Consider the following 21,599-nt stretch of genomic DNA (forward strand, 5'->3'; position numbering starts at 1 on the left):
AATTCCAAAAAAAAAGAAAAGAAAAGAAAATAAATTATATTCTATATATAAAATTTGAAGTATGGTGTGTGGTGAACAGGTGAAGTGAGAGAGATGCCGAAACGAACGACGCATACATACTCTAGCGAGGACGCTTTGCCGGAAGGTCCCGATTCCGATCTCTTCGTCTACTACTGCAAGCATTGCAGCTCTCATGTTCTTATTACCGGTAATAAATTTAATCCCGAATGAGATTTTAATTCCTAATCCAATAGTGTAATTGAATTTGAGTTCGGATGATTGCCTTGTTTCAGATTTCTGTTGCTTTAACTGGATGGATCTATTCCGGTTTTAATGCTTTATATATATGTATTGGTTCTGATTACACTTCGTTTTTTAGCTCTTGCGAAATATCAATTACAATGTTTTATAGATACTCAATTGCAGAAAATGCCCAAAAGAAATACGGACAAAGCTTATGTCTTGGACAGGAAGAAGCATCTTGCGAGGCTCAACACTAGTGAAGCTGGAAAGGTTCTTTTGAAGCGGTAACTTTCTGTGAGTTGTTTTGCACTAATCTAGATTTATCTTACTTCTTCTGAATTTTGTGGATCTATTTGATTCAGTGGTGAAGGGAAAGTGGAGAAGCAGTATCGAATGAATTGTGTGGGTTGTGAGCTGCTTGTTTGCTATCGCGCTGAAGAAGATATGGCATCTGCTTCCATCATATATGTTGTAGACGGTGCACTTAGTACAATTGCTGCTGAAACTAATCCACAGGTAACATTGTAAAGTTTTGTCAGATTGCAATTTTAAAGTGAGTTTTGTTCCTTGTCATTTTTTTTCTGTACATGTTATAAATTTTGGTGGTTAGATTACTATTTCTATTGTTCATCATTGCTATGGCATGCACTCTGGAGCCTTACATACTTAACTCTCCCTGTTGGATAATTGTTTTTGGTGGAATGCTATTTACTCGTGTCATATGTTTTAGGATGCTCCTGTTCCGCCCTGCATATCGCAATTAGAGGGCGGCCTTGTTCAAGTGGCCATCGAAGTGGAAGACCGTTCACAACGCTCAGCAATTACAAGTAATCCAACTGTCAACTGGCTCTAATGCTGTAGTTGATTGATAAGTATTTACGTAAATGTTCAATTGCTAGGGATCAAAATTTTTACTTGTTTGATTTTCTTTTCAAAGTTTATCGTTCGAAGAAATATGAACTAGCAATACCTTTGAATGTGCATTTTTAGTTTCTTTTCGGTATTTGTTTCTCTAGCAGTAAATGTGTTCATATCAGGATACTTAAAAAATTGGATCATAAGTACCTTTTTATGTGTTGCAGAACTTCTGCAATTTATATACTAGGCTTGTTATTATAGATCAATGATCAGCATAAATTGCTATTACCAGTTGGTCCATTGGGTTGATGGAAAGTTTGAACCTCTTCATCTCGTACAATCCTTAGAGATTAGAAGCTAATAAGATAAGGATTGTACGGGAAGTTTGAAATCATAGGAATTATCTAGCTTGTCTAGGTTGAGGCGCTTCTCAGGAGTATTTTCTGACTGTCACACAACCAGAAAAGGCATGAGAAAAATTACATTTTGAAATGATGATAACACTATGGTGTAGCCCTGTAGGTGGCTGCCTTGATTGTGTTAGAAATGCTTTATATGATGCATTAAAATAATGTCTCAGCCAGTTAGCCTGCAAGCTAGTATTTTCTGACGGTGTTTGAAAGTTAAGAAGTGAAACTTTAAATTGTCTTGAATAAATTATGATACCCTCGCTTTGGAACATGAACTTATGAGGCTTCCTGTCTTTCATCTTCCACCATTTAATTTATTTAGTAGCTGAATTTCCAGCATTTTAATTCACATGTGTGTGTATTGCTTGTATAAAAAAAATTGGCTTCTAAGGTTTTTACTCTCTTCAGTGCTTCCTTGAAAATTTGAAATGTTCTTGATACTCTTCATAAGGTTACCATGTTATGGCAATATATGTAATTCTTTCGTACAAGGCAAAGAATTATCAGTAATTTGTGAAGGCACTTTTCATTACTCGTTATCAAGAAATCATTCTTGTTTAATCTTCGGCCTGTTCTCAACAACATTTTTACGAAAAAATGTGTTCTCATTGTGGTTCGGAAAATTTTCAAATAGGAAAGTTTGACCATCTAATAAAACTGTTTGCTGCAATTCCCACCAATGTTTTAAAATTTGGTCTAAGCACCGGCCGACCGCACCGAAAAGTGTTAGTCGGTCATCCTAGGCAGCTTTTAGGTTTTTTTGGGGTTTTTTTTAAAAGTTTTTGGGCTTTTAATTTACCAATTAAAAAAATGAAAAGTAGTTTTTTTATGTGCTCTTAACCAAAGTCTAGAAAGAAATATGATTTATTGATTTATCCTAACACATCAAACTTCTTCTTCGTCAGTGATCTAGAGTTAGAGAACTTCACGAGGATGACTTTACATCCAAATAAGAAGAAGAGTATCAAATGATAATATTGAGTTTGTGCATGATGACGAACAAGTTGAAAATTATGGAGAAGAAGTAGAGGAAATTTGTAATATTAGTTGTGTAATTTCGAATGCATTTTAAATTTGATGTTATTGTGTTGGAGTTATAAAATGTGATTTATTATATTGATACTGTGGAATCCGTGATGCAAACATGGTTGGTCAAGCACCAAAGAAGGCATGGGAGTCGTTGGAGTTGCCCGAAGGACCTATAACGAGGGGACGTAGCAAGAAGTTTAAAGAAGCACTTCAAGGATTCATGGTGAGCTACCAAGGAAGTTCAACAAATGGGGTGTCTAAATTAGAGGAGCTTGGGGAACATGGACACAATAATGGAAGTGTTTTGAATGTCATTCAAGTGATAAATAGCCATGAGGAAAGCAGCAGGTGAGCATCCACGCCTGAGTTCGCGCAACCGCGCGCAAGACAATGAAGACGGGCAGCAAGGGGCGCGCCACCGCGCCACTTTGGGCGCGGCCGCGCGCGTGTCGCGCGCCATGGGGCCACATATGGCGCCACCGCGTGCCCGAGGGTGATCGAAGGGAAGAATCTCGCGCGCCACCGCGCGAGATCACGCGTAGCCGCGCGACCTTCCGTGTAGAAATTGTTCACAACTTTCTTTATGATTTTTTACACTACTTTTCATGTATTAATTATTATATATTCAGTGTACATGAAGGACAAACGAACCAATTCAGATTGATAAGAAATATTTTGAGGTTTTCTCTCAATTCTCAAGGCTTTTAAAGCTAAAAGCCTTTGTTCATTACCAAATCAAACTTATCAAAGATTGCATCTTTGTGACGTTTGTCAATTGTTTTCGCACGGATTGTCAAAAACAAGTTATTTGAAGGTTCGTATGAAATTCGATTGTTATTATCATTGATATTTGTTGCTAAGTGTTAATCGCTTAGAGGTGAATATCACAAATCGTTGCTTGTTTCAAAAGATCGTGACAACCTAATCGATCCTTGTTCGTTATTGAATTGAGGGCGCGATTCTAATTAATCGTGTTTGCTTCTCATTCGTACGAAGATTCGTATCATTTGGTATCAGAGCATTTGGTTCTCTTTGATTCAAGTAAGTTATCGTTGCTATTTTCAGATATGTTTAAAATTTCGTTCTGTTCTCAGATCAGTGTTATCCTTTCGTTGCTATTTTCAGATCTGTCTAAAATTTCGTTCTGTTCTCAGATCTGTGTTATCCTTTCGTTTTTATTTTCAGATCTTTCTTTCTAAAATTTTGTTCTGTTTTCAGATATGTGTTATACTTTCGTTTCTGTTTTCAGATCCGTGTTATCCTTTGTATAAGATCTGCGTTATTTTAGCGTTCTTGGTTTTGCGCAGACAGTTGCGAGTGTCCACGAGTTGAATCTTGTTAGTTTGATATACAAATATAAAGATTGATCACACTCTAGAGAGAACTATCAAATTAGAGTGAAAACACCTGAGTGCGAGCGTTATTTCTTTGGAGTGACCGGTGAGTATTTTGTAGTGAGAAAAAAAAAAGAGAGTTTAGTGAATTTTCATTGGAGTGACCAGTGAGGATTCGTGGTGAGAAAATAAATTCTTTATTATTTTCTACTAACCTTTTTTTTGCAGGTATAATGGTTGACGATCGTCAATTTCAAACAATGTTGAGAGGGTTGGATAGAATATGGGAGAAGGAGTTTAAGCCTCTACATGAGAGGTATAGGCGGGGTGAAGGAGAGGAGAGGTATGATAAGCAAGATGATGGGAATAAACGAGGTAGTAGATTTGGTGGGGATAGAGCTTTGCACGTGGATCATGGTGATGATAGGAGATGTGAGGAGAATAGAAGAGTGGGCAGAAGAAGTGAACTTGATGTGGGTAGGGAGTCATTGACACCCAATTGGCGGACGAGCTTGGAAGAGGAACTCATTGCTAGGCCAAAGAATGAGTCAAGAGTTGAAGCTAGCAAATATGAATATCAAGGTACATTTAAAACTCAAATTTTAGTACTTGTGATATTATATGTTGTTGGTGTTTAGAAATTGGTCATGATATCAGTCAATGTCCACTGATAAGGTGGCCACAGTAGAATCATCTGTTGAGCCTGAATCTGATGTTGTTGCTGAACCTGAATATGAAGTTGAGGTTGGGGAGATTGAGGATGATAATAATACGCTGGTTCTTGACACGAGTGTTGAGCATTATGTGGTGGAAGGTGAATTGATAGATGATGGTACTTCACTGGTTGATGACACGAGTACTGTCAAACAAAACATTGGGGACAGTGAATCATTGAGTAGTGAAGAAGTTTCTAATTTGTCTACTATGGGAGAAGAGAGTAGGCAAGGAGAAGTTATCATACATAAATTTCCCGATGAACTAAATGTTTCATTGGTTCAATTGAATCCAAATGTGCTTGATGATCAATTGAAATTAATTCATGAATTGAGTGGAAAAAAATGTGATATGGTCGAAAGAAAGAGAGAACAAAAGAGTGAGATGGCAATGAAAAGAAAAAAAGATGAAAAAAATGAGATGAAAGAAAAAGATAGAGAAAAAGAGGCCAAAGAAAAGAAAAATAAATTATAGGCCCAAAAGAGTGAGGTAGAGAGTAATTTGTTCTTGTATAAACCATTTCATGTACCTATGTACAAGTTGGTTTATGAGAAGTTGGTTTATTCTCATTGTGATTATATAGCCGGTTCAATCCCGAGCATTATTATTTCTCCTTTGCAGGATTTCGATGAAGACATGATGAGGAAACGAGCAAATGAGGAAGGTGTAAAAATGCAATGGGATGATCCATTTTATGTTGAGAACACTCACCGTCAGGTGGACAAGATTTGAGGACAAATCCTTTTCAAGAAGGGGAGAATGATGCAAACATGGTTGGTCAAGCACCAAAGAAGGCATGGGAGTCGTTGGAGTTGCCCGAAGGACCTATAACGAGGGGACGTAGCAAGAAGTTTAAAGAAGCACTTTAAGGATTCATGGTGAGCTACCAAGGAAGTTCAACAAATGGGGTGTCTAAATTAGAGGAGCTTGGGGAACATGGACACAATAATGGAAGTGTTTGGAATGTCATTCAAGTGATAAATAGCCATGAGGAAAGCAGCAGGCGCCCATCCGCGCCTGAGTTCGCGCAACCGCGCGCAAGACAATGAAGACGGGCAGCAAGGGGCGCTGGCGCGCCACTTTGGGCGCGGCCGCGCGCGTGTCGCGCGCCATGGGGCCACATATGGCGCCACCGCGCGCCCGAGGGTGATCAAAGGGAAGAATCTCGCGCGCCACCGCGCGAGATCACGCGTAGCCGCGCGACCTTCCGTGTAGAAATTGTTCACAACTTTCTTTATGATTTTTTACACTACTTTTCATGTATTAATTATTATATATTCGGTGTACATGAAGGACAAACGAACCAATTCAGATTGATAAGAAATATTTTGAGGTTTTCTCTCAATTCTCAAGGCTTTTAAAGCTTTGTTCATTACCAAATCAAACTTATCAAAGATTGCATCTTTGTGGCGTTTGTCAATTGTTTTCGCACGGATTGTCAAAAACAAGTTATTTGAAGGTTCGTATGAAATTCGATTGTTATTATCTTTGATATTTGTTGCTAAGTATTAATCGCTTAGAGGTGAATATCACAAATCGTTGCTTGTTTCAAAAGATCGGGACAACCTAATCGATCCTTGTTCGTTATTGAATTGAGGGCGCGATTCTAATTAATCGTGTTTGCTTCTTATTCGTACGAGGATTCGTATCAATCCGTCTAGCGGTAGTCTCCGCCTAGGTACTAGTTATTGGTTTGGCGTCCATTTAGTGCATAGCTTGGTTCCCACAATATGAGTCTGTCACATGTGGGAAAAGCACCATATTCCTTGTTCCACTTTTGTGCGTCGCTTGTTTTCTAGATGCATTTTTTAATTTTGACAAAATTCCATGATAATTCGGAAAATGTATCTCTTTGCTCACAACCTTGTTTCTTAACTAATTTCAGGAGTAAATGCTGACGATGTTCGAGTTACTGTTGCCGCACCTGCAGCCCGAGGGGAAGCTAACAATGAGCTTTTAGAATATATGGGAAAGGTACTTAGATTAGTTATTTAATGTCTAATCACCAGTCACAGCAACTGTTACAATCTCTGAAACAAAATATCCAAATTGACCTGACAAAAATGCATTGAAATAGGTATTAGGTTTGAAACTGAGCCAGATGACTCTCCAAAGAGGGTGGAATAATAAATCAAAGCTCCTGGTGGTAAGCTTGGTGCTTGAATTTCGTTCTTTTAACTTATATGTTTTTAGTGGAATGAGAGGCTGCCCTTTTGCTCTATATCAAACTTGATTTGTTGATTTAGTTTATTTGGTTTCATTTCATTTTTTTCCTGAGCCCAAGAATTAAACCAAATTTTTATGCCTGGTATCTTTGCCGACACGCGTATTTCTTAGAAACCCTGAAAATGGAAGTAGAGATAATCTATCTATAATCAATGAATGATTGCTACCTTGATTGCCCAGAAATTGGTAGTAACAACTGTAGAATCATGCCAAGTCTAAGAGACACAGGTCCAGAAATGAAGAGCTATGGTGGTGCTGTCTTTTTCCAAAGGTCAGAAATTTGGACTAAGAGGGCAACTTAAACTGTAGTATTCAAATCATTTTATAATAAACTAAAATCAAACTGGAGAGGGCGCGAAACATGACTTCATAAAAAATTATGCATGAAATATGAGAATTTTTTCTTCAGGTGTAGGAGAGTAACTTTCCTTTTTCCGCCCCCATTGGATTACCATTAAATAAGGAAATTTGTGATAATTGATAATCCCATGTAAGTTAATAGATGGCAGTGCCATTTTTGTCCCTTGCAATGTGGTCACTCTATCGTATGTGTGGCTTGCTTCTTTTTGGATAACCCGAGGAAGTAACTTACATCATGCTTTGTCGGTACTAGGCAAGAGATATTACAGTCTAGACGTTGGTGGGTGCATACACCATTACCGTCTCATGAACAATTTGATTTTGTACAAAGCTGGTTAAGACCTTGTCGACTCTAGGTTTAAATAGAGCTGTAGGCAATATATAAAATGTAGAAGACTCGAGTAACATTCATTTGGGATATACAATGAACAAGGACAATAGACAGACAAACATAAAGTGCAGTACGTAAAAAGACGAGATTTTATTAAGTTTCGAAGGTGGTGTAATACTTTGATTATTTCAAACTCTTTAAAGGTGGTATAATCCTTTGATTATTTCGAACTTTTTACAATCACAACTGACACTACAGACTATAACACCTATTACCAACAAGAAAAAAATTAAACTCAATTTAGTATGTCAAATCCGCTATATTTTATATCCACTCTGCCTCTTTAGAGTTTATGAGTGCTTGACTCAAGAAATCTAACAAAAATAAAACAACAGAGAACAGGAACGGATTTATCTGGGGTCTATAAGAACTGATTGATCTTGATCCATGAGCTAAATTCTCCAATTCTTTAGAATGTATTAAGAAAATTTTCTGAGATGTAAGTTTTTTGAATCGTTTTTTTTTAATCGTCTAGTTGTTCTTTCATCTGCAACCTTCAAATTCTTTTATGGAGGAAGTCGATGGTAACATTTGAATTTTGGTAATATCAGTCATAACCTTAATATTTGCTATTCAAATCGTCTCCGTTGATCTCTGACCTGAAAACTGAGATTTTATACCTTCATTAAACAACATATGGAATCTGTCTTTGGCGTTTCGAAGTATATCCTTGATTCTGACATACTTGCATAAAAGCTTGGTGAGACAATAGAGATAATTTCACCTCCTACACAGCTTGTCTTTAAACCCGGTAGAGACTCTGTTGACTTAATTTTTTTCTCTAAGCTAATTCCTAGCCTTGATCAGTGATTTGACTTCGCTGATTCCATCCTGTCTTTATGACAGTTTTCTCATATGCTGTCATTGTTGTTAGCTTGTCTTAGCCTCTTCTTTCTCACTAGACTAAAATTTTCTAACACGGCCGTTTTACTTTGTGATTTAAAGATGTGTGCGAAATCTTATTTTTTGCTAATTTTGAATCTTTGTTTTGTCGATATTCCAAAATAAGTATCAACACATCCTTTGTAATTTTCTCCTATTTGTTCGGGTCTTCGTTTTGTTGTACTTTATGGATCACATGACGCCATTCATTATTCGTTATCAAACAGGTGGAGGATTTGAGCGCCAGACAAGTATATGAGAAACTCCTTGAAGCTGCACAACCTTGACTTTACGTGTATTTTCTCACCCTCAGATATGATTATGCCTATGATGCAAATTCTCTCGAGCTTCAAATATCGCCAAGGGGACTTCTTAAAATAGATGTTTGTTTTTTGTTACAAAATAGTTTTCTACAAGTAGCATAAACTTTGTTATTAGCAAGTTACTAGTAATTTTATGACCTTGAAAAAATTGACCCTTGTGTCTTACTCGTGCAACTGCCCAATAACTCGCCCATGAGCACAACTGCTTATATTCTAATTCTGCGGCATTCTCATAATGTTGTTTCGATTTTATTTTTCGACGTCATTTGATTTACTTGTTTAATTGCCTCGTAAATTAATTTTTTTCCCCAGAAATAAAGCATTCGCCTTCTGCTCGTGTGGGAAAATTTAAAATTTATTTATAATTTTATACAAAAATCCAAATTTTGCCTCCCTTTTAATCATCCCCCCTTGATTCTGATCCAACCCCCTCCGGAGAAATTTTAGTTTCGATCCTCGTGACTAAATTGTCAGGCCTGATTCAAATGCAACAAATTTAACATGATGTGGTGCAGATAATAATTTAATTCTTATGGTAATTAAATTGTACGAATCAAACTTACATTATATGGAGTATTGGATTAAACATGTGACGTTTAATTATTTTTTACTAGCTTGTCTTGTAACAAGTTTTTCTAATGACCCTTGGGTACTTGGCCTATCATAGAGATGTTTTATGAACACTAGGCCCCTGCAGATTCTTAGGAGCATGATGGAAGCTACATAAACTTATATTTGTGTCATCAGAATAAAAGCTATAAAGAACAATTCCATCCAATCCAGCTTTTTGTACTGTGCAACTCGAATGTAAAGTTTTGACGTTGGCCAACACTGTAGCATTAGCATTACCACGAGGACAATTTAAATCAAAGCCATACCAATTGTATAACCGAGCATCACGATATATAAAAAGTTACATCTAATAGTAATACTTTGCATGTTTTAAAAAATCTACATAAATTCAGGTCACATAGTACCACTGGCAGGACAACTAATGTCGCCAACACCAGCTAGAAAAATGAATTCAAAACTAAAACTTCAGCTGACGGAAGGAATGAAAGAAACCACGTTTCCTTATTAGTATAAGTTAGCAACAATTAAAACAATGAAGGATGGCAATAAATATATATGCACAGGATCCGACTAATTCTTGTGCAGTCGCAAAAACTTAAACTGAATCCTGCCTGACATTTTCTATTTAACAGAAGAGAGAGATGGGACACAAAACAAAGCTAGAGTAGCCAATAATTTTCACTTGGGGAGGCTCTTCTAACCTTACACCATCTCATAAATTAGAACACAAGTGTACAATAGAAACCTATACTTCATTGTATGATGCGGTGAGTTTTCACATGCATATCCAATGGAGAAGTTGGATCTAGAATGGGTGGAGAATGCTGGCGATGAGAAGGAAAGAACAAATTGTACATGTGCGAACCTTTACATGAAGTAGCTGAGGGATTTCTTCCGTCTCGAGCCTCCTTCACCGTAAAGTTCGTTCCACTGATGAAGCTCTGTCATGTTTATCGACTCTGATGAAACACTTGCGCAGACCTAGGCCGAATGAAAATAAATAAATTTAGAACAAGGAAAGTAGGTGAAGTAAAATAACATTTTCATGTGATTTCTTCCTACCCTTTCGTGAGCAAATCTGAAGTCATCTATATTTAGGGGACGAATATCAGCACTCCCACTTAAAGCCGGTGGAGTCCTCCCATCAGCAAGAGCAGCGGCTTGCTCCTGATATTAACCATAGCAGTTAGACGAAGATAGAAATTCCAAAAACAAAAACAAAGGTAATCATCTCTTCAGATAACCTATTTGATAACATCCCTATGAGAAACAATTACTCCAAAATAGGAAGTGGTAAAGAAAGAAACAAAGCCACCAGGATACATCGAGAATAAGATAAAAAAATCCAAAATGGATTCTAAAACTTGATTATCCCCACAAATAATTCAATAGATGATATAACAAAGGAAACTTGCTAAAGAGCTTAGGAAATGGCCATTTATTAGAATTTGACAGGCCCACAAGACATGATTCGTGAGGCACACTTGCAACAGTAAAAACCAGAAACAGGAAATAGATGCCACTCAGTTTAATTTTCCCATCTGCATGATATAAATTAAGGAGAAAAATACCTTTTTCTCTTTTTCCAAAATCTCTCTAATTGGGCGATGCGCAGCTGTGACACACAAATTCTGAAACAAAACACGGAAGTTAACTTAAGTAGAGCCCTGCAACTACCAATCTTTCACAACTTAAGCCTTTAGGCCCAACCTTTAGATCACTTCCAGAATAACCATCTGTCATACTTGATACTGAATCCAAATCCATGTCAGCAGACAAGTCCTCTTTTGCTAGTATCACTCTTAGGATTTTTGCTCTATTAGCAGCATCTGGTAAGTTGACCATCAATCTACAGACAACACAATACAAGTGCAATCATCAAACATTTTGTGCTCAAGATCAAACTTCTCGAAGATGTTCTCGGTCTTGTTCTTACCTGCGAGGCAGCCGCCTTATTACAGCTTCATCTAGGTCGAAAGGCCTGTTTGTTGCAGCAAGTACCAAAACACGCTCTGTGTCTTTTGTTCGCAGTCCATCCCAATTCACCATGAACTCATTTTTCATTTTACGCATGGCCTCATGTTCTCCAGGGTTTTCCCTTCTCCCCAGCATGCTATCTACCTACAAAACAAGGAAAAAGCACAGCGGTCAGAGATTAAATGCTAATGTGTCATGTGAAATCAGATGGCGCCAAGTTTTGACAGAACTTTAAGCAACTCATAAACAGCATTGGGTCAAGCTCAAGTCCCCGCATACAGCATCCAACTAATGGAGCTCGAGTTACGATACCCTTCATATTTTGTCATAATATTTTATCTTACCATGAATTTATCACTCATGTCAACAATTAAAAACTTTATAAAGAGAAGCATTTTAGACACCGCATCATCCAACTCCTAATTCAAGCACAACTGCACAAGCTCTGGCTCAAGTAATTTGATTTGCAAGCCACTACTTGATCAAACTCGAGCTAGAGTAGCAACTTTTTTGGGTTCTTAAGCTCTAATTGGCTTGACCGCACCCCCAAGCACATATGAAGAATATCACAAGGAGAAAACACATCATAATGTAGAGTAACACGGCATACTTCATCAACAAAGATAACGCTTGGAGCAATTTTGCTGGCCAGTGAGAAGACAGCCTTGACATATTTCTCACCCTCACCAAACCACTGCAAATACAAAGAATGGTGGTGCAACATGAGAACATTATGACATCAGCAGAATTTTACAACGGTAATTTGAGCTTTTTATTGAATAACCTTCGATGTTATGCTGGACATTGAAATGTTAATGAAGTTAGCACCAGCTTCAGTGGCCACAGCTTTAGCAAGCATGGTTTTTCCTGTTCCAGGGGGCCCAAATAAAAGTATACCCTTGCAAGGCTGCACGAGAATAGATTTGGAGGTTCTTAACACAGAGCGCAAGCTAGCCACAATAATATTTAACTATCCAACCAGTCAAGCAATGCCAGAAAAGATTAAATCTCAGAGGCAACAAAAATAAGCATTTGAATGCACATTGCAAGATTGAAAGAGAGTGAATGCAACATCTTAATTCAAATGGGTTAAGGATTATGAGCAATTATGACAATGGTCTAAAGAAATCATTTTTCTATTTAGTGATAAATGACTCGAGCAAAATTACAATCTTTCAATATTACAAAAAAATTACAATCTTTCATCTGTATCATGGAAATTATTCTGAACAAAAAAATACATATCATAAACAATAAATAAATAAAAAAATCTGAACAAAATGGAAGGGAAAACAGTAACATGATTGGCACAGAAAATAGCCTCAATAACCAGAAAAAGGGTCATGTTTCATGTGTATTTTTTAAACAAGATGTATATTAAATATGAATAATAATGCAAGAAAAATGAAAATAAACTCAACATAAAAGGTAACTGAAAATAGTAAAAATTGTGAAAATACAGATTAGTTCCTTCATTCGAAATCTCCTTCTTGCATCAAGGGAACAATCACATAAAAAAGGAATAAAAATGTCACCTTGGTGAGTTGACCCTTGCAGAAAAGTTCTGGCCTCTGTAAAGGAAGCATCACCAACTCCTTCAATGTGTCTTTCACATTTTCCAGTGCTCCTATATCATCAAATGTCACTCCAATATCACTGGCTGGGATTACATCAGCTAGAAGCCTCTTCTCAAATTCATTTTCAGTCACAACATCCTGGAAAAACCCAAATTGAAGATTAAAATAGCAGATTCACAAATCAACAACAAATGAATATGGTGTCAAGCAACAAAATATCACCTTGAGGGACTTCTTTAAATTCTTGGATTCATTCATTATGGATTGTAAAATTTCAATCCCATATTGAATGCTGCAACAAGAGTGCCACATTAGTTTGATTCTGAATATTGATTGATATTTTGCAAATAAAAAGTGGCTTCTTTCAATTACCTTTCTGTAGATAAAACAAGCCTCGCATCTGCTTCAGCTTTAGGGTTCATCATCAAATGATGGCTTAAAGCCCATCCAACAACCTTTTCCGCACCTTCAAAACATTCCAAAACTTATGCCATCCTCTCATGTTCACAAGTTTATCATTTCACGTGGAAATCATAAAGTAAACCAAAGCTAGTATATGATAAAGACGTGCAAAAGAAATGCATACTTTCATTTGTCAGTGATTGGTCTTTGATGCTTAAAGTTTCTAATCCATCACACCCCAAACCATTACGGTTTAGGACCTGTATATAAAAATACAAAGCAAAAGTCAAATAACCTCATGCCGTAGAGCTGGTTTCAGTTGAAATGATAAGAGAATGATTGTTGAATAATCAAGATTTATCGGTATCAGAAACCATCACTTTAGTGAGACTTGCATGATGAACTGTCATCACTGATGATAGCCAACATTCACCGAAACATCCTTCTTCACATTTTAATTACATGAATGAACAAACTAATCCCATCTTATCCTCTTATCTCTAAAAAACAACTGCACAGGAATGACGTTAAAAACAATAAAGTACAAATGCCAGAGTGCAAGCACAAACCCATTCACAATTTTTTTTCAACTATTTTTCGGGTGGAAAAAGTTATAATCTTAACTCTGTCATGCAAAAAATGGCATCCTAGCAATATTAGAAAGGTCTGAAGTAAATACTGAGTCGTATACACCAGTTAAATACTACAAAAGATCTGAATTCAACAAAAGCTTCTGATTTATATTTGTAATTGCCGGTCATTCTCCATATAAGTGCAGGTGTTCATGTTACTCAGCCTCTCTTTGCATTCAGGTTAGAGAATATATTTGATGAGGACAAGTTATCATAAACTGCATCATTTCTAGAATAAACATTGAAAAAGTATGAATAGTGATACATAAAGAAGAAACTACATATGTTCACCAAAAGGACATCTGCATCATGAGTAGTTCAAGTGCTAAGTGATATCATAATATTTGCAAGCCTATAACAATCATATATAAATGAAATTTATGGGGACACTTTCATAATGAAAAGAAAACTCACAGTTCGTAAATTATACAAATTTGCTTTCACTTTCAGGGTTTCAGCGTCTTGATCTAATTGACGCTTCCAACTAACCAGATGAGCTTCATCCTGAGATGTTGATCAGCATCATTATGCAATTTGGTTTGCCAAAAAATATTATGAAAAAGGAATTCCAACAACAAACCTGAGGCATGTGAATTGTTACTTTATTAGGAAACAGTTTTGACAAAAGCTTAGTTGTCTTGGTAACATCCTTAGCTCTATCATTCAGCCTCCCAAAACTATCCTGGTATAATCAAATCCACATCACATGAGGGCAATAAAACATGTGATGAGTTGAGAATTCTGAGAGCTGTTTCGCTATCCCATAACACAAGAAATAATCTTTATCTGGAACAATGTTAGCCGATCAAACACAAGCAACTACGATATACCAGGTATATGATGAGAACCAACAAAGAAAAAATTAAGAACAGGTGAATGCTTCATTCAAGGTAAGCCCGAGATGAAAAGTTAATCTATGAGTAATTATTCAAGATTTTAAATTACACAATTTATTGTCGCTTCCTTTTGTGATAGTCTATAGGTTCTGCTTTTAGAGGAGTTAGTCAGTTTAGGTAGCTCAAGGTTCAAGTTAAGGTGCACTCAGCATAAATGCCTCAAACTGCTGTTGTGAAACTTAAAAATCCCATAACAACGAGCTCTAATACCAATTTATGGCGCCCTGCATTATCGATCTTGTTATAGGGCGATAGATTAGAGACTTCTCGATATCGGTAATACTCCTTTCTTGTTGGATCTCCTCCTCTTTTGACATTTTTTTTCCTTGAGACTCGTTAGAGAGAACCTTTTGGCATGTCAAATTTTTATCAATCAGGTCAAAGGAAGACACAAATATCCTAGGATTTCAAATTGCATTATTTGTAATTTTCTTAGTTGGTATTAGCTGTTTAAAGACGAGTAGTTTATAGTTCCTTCTAGGAGGAGTTGATAGTCTAGCTAATAGGATGTGTGCACCTCACGTGCATGCATACATACATATATATATACATATACATATATATATATATATATATACATGTGCATATAATTCAAGAATTCGCTCGTATTATTTACTGCCCAGTACACAAGAGGTTTGAATTACAGAAAAAAACACACAGTTTATATATGTTCCATTATTCTTAATCTAGCTTGAAGAACTATAAGAATGTTTGTAACAAATAATGATGATGGATATATAACTTCGATAAAATAGACGAGTTTCATGGTAAGACAAAGCCCTCATATAAATGTAAGACAGCTTGAAAATGCTAGAAACATTGCTAAATAAGACAGACTGGCAAAGCCCTCTCTTTGTGAGGCACAAATACATGCTTCATGGCTAAAGATGAAACATATTGTATCTTCTTAAACAACGCAAACAATATAATAACAATCCAGACATAAATTTTCAACAGATCCTTACAGGAAAAGTCAAGTCAAGCAACGCAGTCTGGTGGCCGCCGAATTTTGTGAAAAGTAAACCGCCAGGGTGAGACTACAGAAGAGAAAACTGGATTTACGAATGAATCCCAAAGTATATGTATTAACATTTTGACTCGTACTTAATGTCAACTTATTTATGTCAACCCATGAAGCTTGATTAGAACAATCATGAAGCATGTAAAGAATGTAGATGGATATGTGACGAATTCTACCTTTTCCTTAGAATTGTCGGTTTGAATGTGTGTTCCAATAACTACGACATTATCAGGGAGCTTCTCAAGCTTGTTCTTAAAAATAGCATATGATTCTGAACTTCCTGCCATGGACTTCTCTGCATCTTTCATAAACAAAATGAAAGGGGAATCCCTGCTCTCTTCAAATACAGTCTAGCAATTGGGAAGAGTAAAATTGGGTGATATTAAGTAACCATTTCAATGTAAACCCAGTGATTTTGAAAAGAAAAGTGACCACACCTCAAACATGGTGTTAATAAACAACTTGTCCATATCCTCAATGCCAGAGGTATCCAAGCGAAGTTCATTGGCTAGATGGAAAAAAGCTTAATTTAATTATGAGGAATAAGGCAAACTCCGAATTTCATATTCTACAAAGCTAACAGAAATAAAATAGAGATCTTATCAAGCTGAGTATCACCATGGCAGAAGAATCCATGACCATTATCACAAAGACCTCCAAAATCAACCCCATCTGCTACAAGTCTGTCAAATCTTACACCAATTTTTGACAGAGGGTTATCTTCAAAAGGCAAGAGAACCTTCCCTCGCATTCCAGGAGTTGGTCCCCTAAAAGTCGAGCTAAAAAGGTGTTATTTGCAAACCTAGGTGAAATCTAAGTTAGAAAAGACATGTATATTGATAAAGGACATTAGCATATAAAAAGTGCATACTACATTCTAGATGTTATATTAAAATCAAGTCATAGTGAGTGAGAACTAATGAGCATATTGGACATGTAAGATTTACCCAAATATATACGGGTTTAATGTACAAAGATAACGGATGAGTGACACCTAGCCATATGAGTTGAGGAATATGTTGACAAAGAACTCCAAGGATAATTACTAACATTTGTTGAGGAAATTTTATCTTATTTGTTCTGTTATTTTGGTTACAACAGAAAAAGAGGTGTATAGTTTTTATTCCCTTTTCTTGGATTTTGTTACGTGTGTATAAGGATGTTTTGTAATTGTATCCAATAGGATGATTTTATCGAAGTAAAGAAAGATAATTTTGGCCTCATCCTCCTTTTCTAACTCACAATCACTTCATAAGTATTGTTCTCGAGGACAGGAACCAACAAAAATTTCAAATTGAACACCCAATGAAAAGCCAATTTGTATTCCTCATTTAATATCAGGAGAGCTCTGTGATTCACGACCAGTTACCACCAGAGGAAATAAGCCAAATATAGTATTAAATACCAAATTGTTTCTACGACACAAACTCAAAGACTGTAAAGAAAGCAAGGCATGGGATATTGTTATTACCTCGTATTACTTGAATATACTCCACCAGAAGGTAGACCAATGAATTTAACTCTATCACCTAAATCAATTTGCAACAATCAGCACAAGGGATCACAAATTAAAGAAATTTGTCACTATGACAAGAGGGTTTTCCAAAACTAGACTGCGAGCAGACAAACAAACAATTAACCACACTAATTACAACGCTACTCACCTAGTTTAATAGAAGAGTTCTTAGCAGCATTCACTGAATTGGATATGACATCAGTTTCCATTTTCAACGAGTCGAAGCCAAGTGGAGCACTAAGCGCGGTATCTGCTTCACCAGATGTAAGTCCAATGTCCTTGCCGATCACTGTAGATCTAGTGACTTGCTTGCTCATATTGCACACTTTTTCTGCATTGACTCCCTCTTTCGGAGTCTCAGCATCCTTAGAAGAACCCTAAAACAAATGGATAAACCATATATGACATTTCATCTGTTTATTAGATTTTTTTAGATCCCGTTTATTAGATTTTTAAAGATATGGTTCAATAATAAAATTCAAAATACCAATGAACAACTTCATAACCTAAAAAATGTCGTTCTATCTAGTTCCAAAAGCATGCTTTTCACATGCATTCCTTAAAAAACTGTTCTATAAAATCTTTTGGGTTTAATTTTTGTTTGAAAAATTATATAAGAATCAAAGATAAATTGGAGACACTTTCTCAATCAGTTACTATGCCAGAAAAAAACTAAAAGATGCAGGTATTAGAAGACCATCATAAGTGTATAAGCTTTTCTTTTGGGCCTTTCATTTTTTTGGTTAAAAAAATATTCATAAACAAGTACCATACGTCAAATTTTTTACCAAAGCACAGGAAAAAAAATAATCAAAAAAAGGGAACACATTTTAAAAATAAAATTGGAATGGTCAATCTATATCTTAAGTTTTAACAATAAAATTGAAATGGTCAATCTAAACTTACTCCCAAAAATGAATGGCTGTCAAATATAAGCAATTTAGCCCCAAAAAAATGAGCAAGCGCCTTTGCCAACATTTCTTGGTAGATATCAGATCCTGAAAAAACAAGAAAAAATACACTGCATGCTTTAAATTAAATCGCATGAAACAATACAAAGAAGATTAGCCTACTGGTTAACAAATACTTATGTGAAACCAATTAGTGACCTGCAGGACCAGAAAGCAAAATTCTCGGATTCAGAGTAGGAAGTTCGGATGTAAATTTAACTTGGTCCTTGTGCTTCAGGTGTATATATGAAGCCCCAACTAGAACACTTTTTGTATTCTCACTGCAAGTTAATTAGATATGTGAGTACTGATAACTCTGTGATAACAACATGCGTTTTGTATGCTGACTACAATTTAATTTGTATGTAGGAAAACTAGACAATCAATAGAAGATGATGGGGTGAATGTAGGCTCCAGTTTTAAATCCTCAAAAAAATTTGAACTGAAGTTGCATAGCACTACCTCAAATAGTAGGGGAAATTATCAAATGAAACTTCTAGCTGTCTCCCATGTAGAATCGAGGCAATTATGCTTTCTCTAAATGCTGAAGTTCGTGTGCACATGCCAGATACTGATGCCATAACCGGATCCCTAACCCAGTCTCTTTCATCCTGTCACACAAAAGTTTTGGCTACTCCTAAGTCATGATAAATCTAATAACATGAACTTTCATAATGAAAGAAAAGGTTCAGCTTGGCTACTATTGCTTCTTGCCTCTAAACCAGGTTCTATACTGCCATCAAACTTGTTGGCAGCCCCGACATCAACAGCTGCTTCACTCCCTAAGTTTGTAGCTGAGTTAACTTCTTGGCCATCAAGCTCATCCTCATTAACAGTGGGGGAGGAAGGCAGTTCACTCACTCTGTAATTTTTACCACTGGCCTGAGATGTAGGCTTAAGCCGTGATAAATCTTGCCGTGGGTTAGAAAGAGATGCCAAAATTGAAGCACCGGCAACAGCAGATGCATCTCCTGCTCGCCTTTCAACATGAATCGGCTTTCCTACATTAGCCTGTACATCTGGTGGGGGGCTCTTGATAATGTGTTCATAAGGTAGCTGCTGGAAAATCTATATGGATAGGCATTGAGGACTCCACGAGAAATAATACGAATTGGACTTGTAAATCAAATACTTGAAAATCAAATAATAATTGTAACAAAATACGTTGAGGATACATATGCATGAGTCCCGAGAAAGCCAAAAACCACTTCGTCCCCTGAACTGAGATCAGAACTAGAATTTTTCTTTATTGCTTTACCATTTACTTGCACACATGCTTTGCTTCCCCGACTCTCAAGCACCGCAACAGGTTTATCATCTCGCTGATAATTTTCAACAAAAAGTAAGCAAAAAAAAGAAATTGTAGATACCAAATACCTCGGAATATTCTACACATACATTGCAAGTGAAGAACCACAAGTAGGGGCCATCTCTTTAGCAATGCAGGTATCATATCCATTTACAGAATCAGGTACAAAAGAAAACAATTATAGACGATAGATTGTTCCACTTTTTAATTTTTGTTTACGAGCATTACCTGGGTGAGCCTTATTGAACACAAGATTGCACTGATGGTTTGATCACGGATCAACAGATTCGCCTGTTTGCTTGAGCCAACTAAGAAATTGGTTGTGTACACGGAAACGGTTGGGTTCTGCAAACAGGCACCTTGTTGTTAGTCAACATTCCCTTCAATTTAAAATCACTAAATATTTTGTAATTATCAGATAATAAAAATTGTATCTTCAGCTTTGTCTGAGCGACAAACTTGAACTAACGTACACCAAGAACTCCACTCATAAAAGATTAAAAATAATAAAGACTGAAAAAAGAAAAGAAAGAAATCATCTGAGAGATTAAGTATAAGACCATATTTATCAGGCCTGACCACTTTACCAAATCCAACAAATGTAGACCAAGAACTCCAGCTCATATAAATATAAAAAGAATCAGATGAAAGAAAGAGAAAAAAAAGTTACCAGCGAGGATTGGGTGAGAAGCCGGCACCAAGGCGTTGTTGTTTCAAAACCTAGATGTTGCTTCCACGAAGCGAACGAGCTCCTCGGCTTATCCGCTACAGCTGCCACAGCCCCTGAATTTCGAAAATTCACACAAAATTCCCCAAATTTCAGCATTCTACATACATGCAACAAAATCCAAAAGTCGAGTTCGCATATACTAGCCTTGAGCAACCACAGGAGCCGCGACCGAGACGGAGGCAGCTGGAACCGCGGCTACAGGGAGTTCCGCCGGATCAGTGGAGCTTATTTCCTTAGGATTCCCCGCCGGCTCCAGCTCTGATGCCTTCGAATTATCATCATTAATACTGGTATTTTTATCATTGCTGCTCTCACCCTACACCAAAATCATTCAAAAATCAACCCCAAACTCAATAATCGAGCAATAAAAAAAACAGATCATTTCCAGTTCAAACACAAACAAAAAATCAGAAAGTAAAAGAAACCGAAAGTGCCTTCTGACGTTTCGGAGAAGAAGGCTTGTTGTTATCATCGGACGCCGAAGATGATCTCTTGTTATTCAACGGTAGAGATCCACTTCGCCGGGTCGACACCATCTCCGCTGCTTCTCTTCTCGAATGCGATATCTCTAGAGAGAGAGTGTGCACACACTGAATATATACGTATAGGTGTGTATCTATATATATATATATATATATAGGGGTCAAACAGTAAAATTTTATTGATAGGGGTGAAAGAAGACAGAACAGTTGGGGGCAATCGGAAACGAAGAGTGGGGGTGGGGGGGGATTTTATAGGTGGGTAAACAGAGTGCTCATGTTAGCTGTATTGTCAGAATTCCACTAAATTACGCCGTGGAGGCATAGGGAGAAGGTGAAGTGGCGAGGGATAATTGATTTATTAAGAAAATTTAACCGAAATAAATAAATAAATATATATATATATATATATATATATATGTCCATATAAACCGGGACAATTTAATAATAAATATTTTTTCTTAAGCATACAAGATCACGTTTGATTGGTGGATAAAATTATAAAATGATTAAGAGAGAAATGATAAAAAAAATGATTGAAATAGAAATATAATATATGATGATAAAATAATATTATGTTTGATATGATTGTTAAGAATGAGATAATTAAAAATCTTTTGATGAATTGACAAGGCCGGCGGCGGGGATGGTCGGCCGGCAGTCGGTGGAGGGAAGTGGTGGTGAGTTTGGATTTAGGAGAAGGGAAAAATTGAAAAAATATGATGACTTAAGAGTAAGATAAATAATCATAGGGGATGAGGAGTGAT

General features: G+C 36.6%; 2 protein-coding genes across 4 annotated transcripts; one reads left to right on the forward strand and one right to left on the reverse strand.

Annotated features, from left to right (window-relative positions):
* The first annotated feature begins 45 nt into the window (after positions 1-45).
* LOC142549388 (UPF0235 protein At5g63440) lies at positions 46-9,006 on the forward strand. 2 transcript variants are annotated; one of them, XM_075658312.1, is made up of 7 exons: positions 46-208; positions 413-527; positions 606-759; positions 974-1,070; positions 6,474-6,562; positions 6,666-6,734; positions 8,675-9,006. In XM_075658312.1, the coding sequence occupies exons 1-7, from the start codon at positions 94-96 to the stop codon at positions 8,732-8,734; spliced, it is 699 nt and encodes a 232-aa protein (XP_075514427.1). In that variant the 5' UTR covers positions 46-93; the 3' UTR covers positions 8,735-9,006. The 2 variants fall into 2 exon arrangements, with proteins under 2 accessions (XP_075514427.1, XP_075514428.1); XM_075658313.1 differs by having other exon boundaries at positions 50-208; positions 427-527.
* An 819-nt stretch (positions 9,007-9,825) lies between these two features.
* Positions 9,826-21,043, reverse strand: LOC142549389 (uncharacterized). 2 transcript variants are annotated; one of them, XM_075658315.1, is made up of 28 exons: positions 20,788-21,043; positions 20,498-20,669; positions 20,294-20,406; positions 19,852-19,968; positions 19,490-19,636; positions 19,029-19,382; positions 18,777-18,925; positions 18,474-18,595; positions 18,271-18,362; positions 17,513-17,741; positions 17,320-17,377; positions 16,467-16,615; positions 16,286-16,356; positions 16,025-16,198; positions 15,793-15,864; positions 14,512-14,613; positions 14,346-14,435; positions 13,484-13,559; positions 13,270-13,363; positions 13,120-13,189; positions 12,856-13,035; positions 12,105-12,227; positions 11,931-12,014; positions 11,280-11,464; positions 11,054-11,192; positions 10,915-10,974; positions 10,406-10,510; positions 9,826-10,324 (listed from the first exon to the last, which is right to left on the reverse strand). In XM_075658315.1, the coding sequence occupies exons 1-28, from the start codon at positions 20,887-20,889 to the stop codon at positions 10,211-10,213; spliced, it is 3,543 nt and encodes a 1,180-aa protein (XP_075514430.1). In that variant the 5' UTR covers positions 20,890-21,043; the 3' UTR covers positions 9,826-10,210. The 2 variants fall into 2 exon arrangements, with proteins under 2 accessions (XP_075514430.1, XP_075514429.1); XM_075658314.1 differs by having other exon boundaries at positions 16,467-16,627.
* Between the last annotated feature and the right edge of the window lie 556 nt (positions 21,044-21,599).

This window comes from Primulina tabacum, chromosome 6 (genome assembly GCF_025594145.1).
Source record: "Primulina tabacum isolate GXHZ01 chromosome 6, ASM2559414v2, whole genome shotgun sequence".
Lineage (NCBI taxonomy): Eukaryota > Viridiplantae > Streptophyta > Magnoliopsida > Lamiales > Gesneriaceae > Primulina > Primulina tabacum.

What these genes read in the sequence shown, in the direction of transcription:
- LOC142549389 (XM_075658314.1), bottom strand. Translation starts at nt 20,889, where the DNA reads ATGGTGTCGACCCGGCGAAGTGGATCTCTACCGTTGAATAACAAGAGA. An exon ending in GAACTCTTCTATTAAACTAG is followed by an intron (nt 17,378 to 17,512) that starts GTGAGTAGCGTT and finishes AAATTGATTTAG; the next exon opens with GTGATAGAGTTAAATTCATT. An exon ending in ATTTGTATAATTTACGAACT is followed by an intron (nt 13,560 to 14,345) that starts GTGAGTTTTCTT and finishes TTTTATATACAG; the next exon opens with GTCCTAAACCGTAATGGTTT.
- LOC142549388 (XM_075658312.1), top strand. Translation starts at nt 94, where the DNA reads ATGCCGAAACGAACGACGCATACATACTCTAGCGAGGACGCTTTGCCG. An exon ending in ACAACGCTCAGCAATTACAA is followed by an intron (nt 1,071 to 6,473) that starts GTAATCCAACTG and finishes AACTAATTTCAG; the next exon opens with GAGTAAATGCTGACGATGTT. An exon ending in TTTTAGAATATATGGGAAAG is followed by an intron (nt 6,563 to 6,665) that starts GTACTTAGATTA and finishes GCATTGAAATAG; the next exon opens with GTATTAGGTTTGAAACTGAG.